At 43.5% G+C, this 8,809-nt stretch overlaps 1 protein-coding gene across 2 annotated transcripts; it reads left to right on the forward strand.

Annotated features, from left to right (window-relative positions):
* Positions 1-546: 546 nt before the first annotated feature.
* Positions 547-8,574, forward strand: LOC137351916 (C-X-C chemokine receptor type 3-like). Of its 2 annotated transcripts, none has more exons than XM_068016796.1 (2): positions 547-667; positions 7,331-8,574. In XM_068016796.1, the coding sequence occupies exons 1-2, from the start codon at positions 641-643 to the stop codon at positions 8,444-8,446; spliced, it is 1,143 nt and encodes a 380-aa protein (XP_067872897.1). In that variant the 5' UTR covers positions 547-640; the 3' UTR covers positions 8,447-8,574. The 2 variants fall into 2 exon arrangements, with proteins under 2 accessions (XP_067872897.1, XP_067872898.1); XM_068016797.1 differs by having other exon boundaries at positions 7,355-8,574.
* The last annotated feature ends 235 nt before the right edge of the window (positions 8,575-8,809 follow it).

Raw genomic sequence — 8,809 nt, forward strand, 5'->3', positions numbered from 1 at the left:
TAAGAGAGTCTCTCATTGTACTGGACATATGGCCATAAATCAGTGACTCTTAAGAATGGAGAACCTAGTCTTTGTGTTGTTTGGTTCCTGGCTGTCTTACTTTATAATCATCTTCTTTGTACAAAATCCTCTTCATACAACTTAGAGATTTCCCCTGATTGGTGTAGATCAGTTTAGCCTTAATCTTCCTTTCAAATGAGAATAAATTTAACCTTCAACTGCACGTACTGGAAGGTGTCTGGTGACCATGGAATTGCACCCCTGCATAAGGCAACACCTTCAGGAGAGAAATGGGAAACGAAGACATACATAACCCAAAAAAACACACAGCCGTAAGATGGGGAGCCCCAAATGAGGCAGGGGATGGGGGAACAACCGGCTTTGAAAGAAAATGTACCGGGAAGATGAGCTGAGTTATCACAGTAGCTGATCAGCTGATCAGCTAAATATGCACCTCAACCACATCCTACTTACAGGAATGGTTCATTCATTGGGGTTTTGTTATTGAAACGAAAGTTGAGTGTTTCCTGTTTGCTGTCTCGGACAAGCAATTTGTCGAATCTCTGTTGCCGGAGGACAGAAGAAGCGAAAAGCTAGAAAGAAAGACTAGCATCAGCCAGCCATCTAAAGGCCAGCAGCCATGGGCCAGACCGAGTGGATGTACACAGTAAGTTTGTTTTTGACTGCCGTACCCAACCCTATCATTGGATCAACGTGTTTAATTGTTACTGGGCAATTTTGCCTGCCATTGCTCACAGACAAAAATGAAAAGTGTGACTGCTAGCCTGCATGTTACCTAGTAAATCCATGGAATTAATTAACATGGGGAGCATGAGGCTTGGATCAGGAGGGAGGGTCAGTCAACATGCAAACACAAGACTCCTACAATAGCGAGGGTGTGGGGGGGTTGGTTTGCTGGGGCGAGGTGGGGGGTGGTTGATGAGGTGGGGTAGAGGCCCAACAGATGAGCATTGGGCTACCATTATTGGGTTGAAAGCATGGTCAAGATTTAACATTTTTGCGAAGAAGAATTGCTAAAAACAAATGTCAGCAATAAAGCCTCTTGATAATTTTCATTTTTTGTGATTTATACAATGAGTATCTATTGTTTATTTCTCCATTGCGCCATTTTAGTTTTTACTGACTGTTGGTGGAAAGCTTTCCTCTGGTCATTGGAGGTGATTTTGACATTGGGGGACGGTTCAAAACAAACAATGTCAAACCAGTCACCTTTTATACATCCCTCCTGATTCTTATTTCCATTCTCTTGACTGGGCGGCTAATTTGATGGTAGAAATTTAATGATAATCCATCCTTCTCATCTGCAGTGAGTCCAGTGACCAACTTAGTTTACCAGGGCATTACAAACTGATGACCAAATTGTATTCTTTGAATCAATGAAAGTTAAAATTAACAATATTCTTGGCCATAGGTTCCTAACTTTCTTTACCCTGGCTTGGGACCTGGATTCAACCTTTCCACAATCTTATCTGGTCTGCAAGGGCTGCTCTGCAAGGACTTAGAGGATTAAATTATGAGGAAAAGTTGTTGAAATTTGGCTTGTATTCCCTTGACTATAGTAGATTCTGGGGTAAACTGATTAAAGTGTTTTCAATGTTAAAAGAATTTGATGGCGTAGCTGCAGGAAAACGATTTCCTCTGTTGGGGGATCTCAGGACAAGGGGGTACAATCTATAAATTCCAGCTTGGCTATTTGGGAGCAGGTCAGGACAGCTCCAGCAAAGAACTGGCACATGGTTGGAACGGCCTCCAGCTGTGGTGAAAATGTCTATAGCTTTATGATTCCAAAATATGCTTGGGGATAGACGGTAAGAAACTGGGTTGTGTTACATCTATTTATCGATCTGGAAATGAGTCTCGGGGGAGGTGAATATTGAGCAGTGGTGCCCTACACCCAATCTTGCCCTTGGAAGTGCACTGGTTGCCAATTTGGGTTCCAAATGTCCAGGGCACCATGAAACGGGCATTGGGCCCCTTGAAAATGCTAATCAGGAGCGAACGCCTGTTTTAGGACCCTGCTACCACGTTTGGCAGCACTATATACGTTCCACTCAGTTTTTCCCTATCTACAGGGGCCTCACCAGCAGTTCTTAACGGGAGCACTGGAGGCCGCTGAGGAAAAGTAAGAAAAAATAGTCTTTTGGGCACCAGTACTGGGACCACCGCCATCCCGGGCTGGCTCACTCCCATTCGCCTCACTCCCAATCCAGGACTTACCACTGGTTTGGATACGTGTTGGAGCTGGATGAATTTTTCAAGGCTCTGACCTGCAAGTTGCCCGATTTGCGTCCACAGAACGCCAGTCTCATGTAATGATACCCAATCCTGAGTGACCCACAGGCTGAGATCTTGGGGTACCGTCCACTTTGCGCTGAGTTCTGGCACTGGACCAATTCCTTCCCCAGATTGTTTAAGTTAATAGTGCATCATTTCCTTTGCTTCTTCACCAACCTTTCCTACAGTATTGATAGACGCTGGCCTCTCCAGAATTACTTCTCGGTTGATGGGAATCCATAGCAATTAGGCGGAGGAGATCGCCTTGTAAATGTCTGCCCTCTCAGCTCATGGCACTCACACTCTACAAGGGGGCCATCTGGAAATTTCCAATATCACAATTTTGGGGGCTTACACCCCCCAGTTGAAAAGTAACACCTGAGCAATTTCAGAGACCAGCATTTAGTAAATTATTCTATTATGATGATAAATCTCTGATGCCATTCCAAAGGTCCAGCATGGAGGCTGGTTCAGAATGTGGTTCAAATTAAACTGTTGATTGCAGGACGGGGGAGTTTGCACCTCAAATTTCTGTTTGTAGGTGGGGTGGTGGGGCGTTCGCCTGATCTTCTGCCATAGCTTCGGCAGGTCACTCAGACAGCGTAAATAGCAGTTTCCACTAAAGTTAATGCTGGGAAATGCGGAGAAACCCCCACAGAAGTTCCAGGAGTAATCTCCCTTCCCACCTGCAATCCACAGTTCTTTAGTTTACACTCACTCGCAGCTTTCATACACAACCATCTTGAAATGTGTGGAGTTTAGTTTTGCAGGGACTGAGCTGTTTCAGCAACATAAATCTCCAGGCAGCTGACCATAGAATGATACAGCACAGGAGATAGTCATTTGGCCCATTGTGACTGTGCTGGATGGATCAATTACAATGGAAAAATAAATGAAGGAAGCTTTGCTAACCTTAACCACTGAAGATTAAATGAAAGAGAATGTCGTATGAACCAGTGCAAGAAACAGGATGATGGTTCATTTTGTAATTCCGTGCTTACATACACTCATACATAACTCCAACTGTTGCTGAAACTGTCTACCTACTTTTACCACAGTGAAGAAGTTGTATCAATGTTGGTGCCTTCTTCCCTTTTCAGTTTCGAAGCATAAATAAGTATGTGGCCCTGAAGGTTTTATTTATATTTTCTGTAGCGACCTTCGCACCCAATCAAATGTCTTTCCTTTTTTTTGAGCAACATGGGTGAAGGCCCATGGGGGAGGACAACATTAAGTTTGAAAAGAGATGGGGTCTGTTATCTGAAAACGAAGAGTGTGTAGCGTTTCGGAGAGACGGTGAAGGAATGGCACTAAGTGAATTGCTCATTTGGTGAGCCAGTGCAGACACGATGGGCCGAATGGCCTCCTATGCTGTAATAATTCTGTGATTCTGTGAAGACAAACAGCTGGATTTTGTAGTCAGCGGCAAAGTAAGGGCTCTCGCCACTAACCTTGAAAAAAGCTGCACTGAGAGATCTCGCAATCTCTGTGGCGAAAACATTGGCCCTCTCAACCTGTAATTAATTGTTGTATTCTTTAATGGGGATTCACAGAGTGGAGCTGCAGTGAGGTGATTAAACTGTCCAAGCAGCCAATCGCATTAAAGAATTCATACAGAGAGCCAACCAAGAAATAAAAAGTACCAATAATTAAATCACTTTTAAAAACTTTTAGAGAGACTGAAATAAAGATTGGGGCATATACACGGGGTTAAGGTAAAAGCTGGAATATCGTGAACAAACTTTAAAAAAGTTATTTTTAAAAGTCTGGCTTAAAAAAAAATCTAGCAATCATAATGGAGACATTTAACGACGTTCCACAAATATCAAATTAATTTTGCGATGCTGGATGGAAAAAATAAATGGGGATAGAGCAGAGGAGTGGGACTAACTGGATTACCCTTTGAAAGAGCTGGCACAAACTTGGGCTGAATGGCCTCCTTCTGTGCTGTACTATTCTATGATTCTATAAGATAGCTTGTTCATGAGCAGTTATTACTCAGATCGCTGTTAAAAAACCATTGAACGAGGCTTAACTTTTAATGGGGTTTCTAACAGCGATATCAGAGCAGAACAGGGGAAGTTCTCATCAATCAATTGATTTCGCTGATTGCTGGCTCTGGGGAAGTTGAGGCGTCCATGATCCAGCCCATAGCAGAGCAGTGAATGACAGACTGCAACTTCAGGATTTCTGCGTTAATCTGAACTTGAGTGGTCAGAATCACAAGAACACAAGAATTAGGAACAGGAGTAAGCCATTTGGCACCTCGAGCCTGCTCCGCCATTCGATAAGACAATGGCAGTTCTGATTGAGGCCTCAATTCCACTGCTCTCTTGGGGAGAATTCCACAGACTAACAACACTCTGAGAGAAATAATTCCTCCTCATCTCCGTCTTAAATGGGAGACCCCTAATTTTTACACTGTGTCCCCTAGTTCTGGACTCCCCCACAAGGGGAAACGTGCTCTTAACATCCACCCTGTCAAGTCACCTCAGGGTCTCGTATGTTTCAATAAGATCACCTCTCATTCCTCTGAACTCCAATGAGTATAGTCCCAACATGCGCAACCTTTCCTCATAAGACCAACCCCTTCATCCCAGGAATGAGCCTAGTGAATAAAAGCAAAATTTCTGAAAGTTCTGAAGAAGGGTCACAGACCTGAAACGTTAACTCTGCTTCTCTCTCCATAGATGCTGCCAGACCTGCTGAGTATTTCCAGCATTTCTTGTTTTCATATCAGCCTAGTGAAACTTCTCTAAACTGCATCTAATGCAATTATACCTTTCTTAAGTAAGGACACCAAAACTGTGGTCTAGCTAAGGCCCTGTACATCTGTCGCAACACTTCCCTATTTTTATACTCGATACCCCTTGCCAGAAACGTCAACATCCTATTTATCTTCCTAATCACTTGCTGTACCTGCATACTAACTTTTTGTGATTCATGTACCAGGACACCCAGATCCCTCTGTATTGTAGAGTCCTGCAGTCTCTCTCCATTCAAATCATATACTGCTTTTCTATTCTTCCTGCCAAAATGGACAAGTTCACATTTTCCCACATTATACTCCATCTGCCAAATTTTTGCCCACTCACTTAACCTATCTAAATCCTTTGTAGAATCTTTTTGTCCTCTTCACAGCTTACTTTCCTACCTATCTTTGTGTCATCAGCAAATTTAGCAACCATACATTTGGCCCCTTCATCCAAATTATTGCTATGGATTGTTGATAGTTGAGGCCCAACACTGATCCCAGTGACACTCCACTAGTTACAGTTTGCCAACCTGAAAATGACCCATTTATCCCTACTCTCTGCTTCCTGTTAGTTAACCAATCCTCTACCCATGCTAATATGTTACACCAACACCATGTGCTCTTATTTTGCATAGTAACCTTTGATGTGGCATCTTATTGAATTCCAGTCACATCACATCTACAGGTTCCCCTCTATCCACCTTGCTTGTTACTTCCTCAAAAGACTCCAGTAAATTAGTCAAACACAATTTCCCTTTCATAAAATCGCCTTGGCTCTGCCTGATTGTATTATGATTTTCGAAATGTTCTATTAGCTCCTTAATAATGGATTCTAGCATTTTCCCTATGACAGATATTAGGCTAACTGGCCTATAGTTTCCTGCTTTCTGTCTCCCTCCTTTCTTGAATAGAGGTGTTACATTTGCGATTTCCGAATCCATTGTGAACTTTACAGAATCTAAGGAATTTTGGAAGATTACAACCAATGCATCCACTATCTCTGTAGCCACTTCTTTTAAGACCCAAGGATGCAGGTCATCAGATCCAGGGGACTTGTCAGGCTTTAGTTCTAATAGTTTTCCCAGTATATTTTCTCCAGTGATTGTAATTGTTTTAAATTCCTCCCTACCTTTTACCTCCTGATTTTCAAGTATTCTTTGGATGATTTTATGCCTTCTAAAGTGAAGACAGACACAATCAGAGGGGTAATGACAAGAAAAACCTTACCAATTCCAGGTAAATATATCACTAAGTATTGATTAGGTGACTTTGTGCTTCAATTTTAAAAGCCTGTAGATTTAGGAGAGAGGGAAGACTGAGGAAAGTAAGGGGCAGGATTTTGGCTTTTGGGAAACAGTCACTGGGCCATGATTTTCCCCGAATTGTCCATTTAGGGAGAGCTCACCATCCATCTAAGGAAGGCAGGTGGGCTCTCGGAGCTGGAGGACCAATAGGAGGCTCTCCAGCTCATAAATGGCAGCAACCTGCTGCTTCAGAGAGACAGAGGCCGCCTCCATCTTGAGGCACCATGTCAGCAACTTTAAAAACATTTAAACTAAAAAATGGCCACAGCTGTCAGGTTACCATTCTGGAGGGGGTGCCCCTCCACAGGGCAGACTGCGGCAAGTTATGGCCAGATAGGCAGGGAGGGCCTTAAAGCCTGCCCTCCGGGCAGCTGGTCTAGTTTCCGACGCCCTGAGGGGCCCACAGGCTGACTGGAGTTAATTGGCCTTAAGAGGTCATTTTACTTACCCTAATTGGCTACCCGCCACTTGAAAGGGGCCTTCTTCCGGGTTCCCTAAGCCCCCTCCTGTTTCTGATGGTAGGCTTATTTCAATATGCAAACTGGGATCCTGTGAGCCTGCTTAGCATGTTTGGTTGGAAATGATGGGACCGTGCACACTATGATCATTTCCAGGGGTGATAGAGATGAAGAGGCCACACCTAGGTAAGCTTGAATTTTCTCCTCCAAGCCTCACAAAAATAATCTGGGTCACTCCTGTCTTGGGAGCCCCCGCTCCATAATTGCAACCGCTCTCCCTCCCACCTCGCACCCCCTTGCCTCCTCAAACCTACCTTAACAATGGCCAAAATGGCTCCATATTGGCCAACTCTAACCTCCAGGCATGATTGATGGAGGAAATATCCAATCATCTTCATTCTGGCCATGCATTGTGGTGTCACTTTTTGCAGACCAATTTTATGGTTCTTATTTCAAATTTTCAGCAGTCATAGTTCTTCCTTTAACTGTGATAAGTAAGTGTTGTTTATTCCTTGCAGGAATTCATCTTGGATGGTTTTCAGCTTCAGGACATCTTTAACTCCAGCCTGAGCTGGGATTATTTCCCAAACAGCAGCCACGATCCAGTTCACCTCAGCGATGTCTATGCTGGCTGTAACACACTCAAGGTTGAATCATTTAACAAATTCTTCCTTCCTATTTTCTACCTTGTCATCTTCTTTGTGGGACTGCTGGGGAATGGAATGGCAGTGGCCGTTCTCTTGAGGAACAGGCAGACATTGGCCATGACTGATACCTATATTCTCTACTTGGCATTCGCTGATATTCTCCTAGTGGCCAGTCTGCCCTTCTGGGCCGTGGAGACAATCAAGGGCTGGATCTTTGGGTCAATTGCTTGCAAAATTATTGGGGCCATGTTCAACATCAATTTCAACAGTGGCATCTATCTTCTGGGTTGCATAAGCTTTCAGCGTTATCTTTCCATTGTGCACGCAGTCCAGATGTACAACAAACGCAGGTCTTTGTCAGTGCACATCAGCTGCCTTGTCGTTTGGCTCTTCTGCCACCTCTTAGCCATCCCTGATTTCATATACCTGAGGGAGACACATTCCAAAGACACTTTGCAATGCCACTATGATTTTGATGCCAATATTGCCAAGGCCTGGATGGTGGGCTTGCGTTTTTTCTACCATATCACTAGCTTCCTTGTCCCGATGACAATAATGTTCTACTGTTACATCATGATCATCAAGACTCTACATGGATCTCACAATATGCAAAAGAATAAAGAGTATAGGGCCATGAAGGTCATTGTAATGGTAGTCGCTGCCTTCTTCATCTGCTGGGTCCCTTACAACATCGTCCTCTTCATAGACACTCTGCAGAGGTTGGGCGTCATAGCTGAGAGCTGTGTTATTGAATCTAGGCTGGACATCGCCATCTCCATCACATCCAATTTGGGCTATTTCCACTGCTGTCTCAACCCATTCCTGTATGCTTTTGCTGGAGTGAAGTTCAGGAGAAACTTGCTACAGGTCATCAGTGATATTGGCTGCATCAGTCAGAAGACTGTGAATAAATACACCAGATCTGGCAGCAAACCATTTATGACAACAACGTCCGAGTCGGGAGATACATTTAACTCAAGAATCTAAAGCCTTAATTATGTGTCAGAAGGTTGTGGATTGAAGGCCCCTTCCAGAAACTTGAGTGCCTAATCTGGACTAATATTCCAGTGCAGTGGCTCTAATGTATTGTTACCAATAGGTTATGAATAAAAGTCTTTATTGTGACCCCATTTACTTATTCTTAATTCATCACTTCAATTGCTTCCACACAGCCAGGAATAGACCTGTGAACACCAGTACTTCAACCTTGTGTAATATAGCTCACAATACAAACCCAACACAAGGTTGGAAGAATTCAATCTAGAATTGTGTTAATGAATGTCTTTTTACAGTTCAAGTAGACAAAGTAAGGTCATTGTAATGAATGCATGATATCAATAGGATGCCACA

Source organism: Heterodontus francisci, chromosome 37 (genome assembly GCF_036365525.1).
Source record: "Heterodontus francisci isolate sHetFra1 chromosome 37, sHetFra1.hap1, whole genome shotgun sequence".
Lineage (NCBI taxonomy): Eukaryota > Metazoa > Chordata > Chondrichthyes > Heterodontiformes > Heterodontidae > Heterodontus > Heterodontus francisci.

What these genes read in the sequence shown, in the direction of transcription:
- LOC137351916 (XM_068016796.1), top strand. Translation starts at nt 641, where the DNA reads ATGGGCCAGACCGAGTGGATGTACACA. An exon ending in AGACCGAGTGGATGTACACA is followed by an intron (nt 668 to 7,330) that starts GTAAGTTTGTTT and finishes TATTCCTTGCAG; the next exon opens with GAATTCATCTTGGATGGTTT.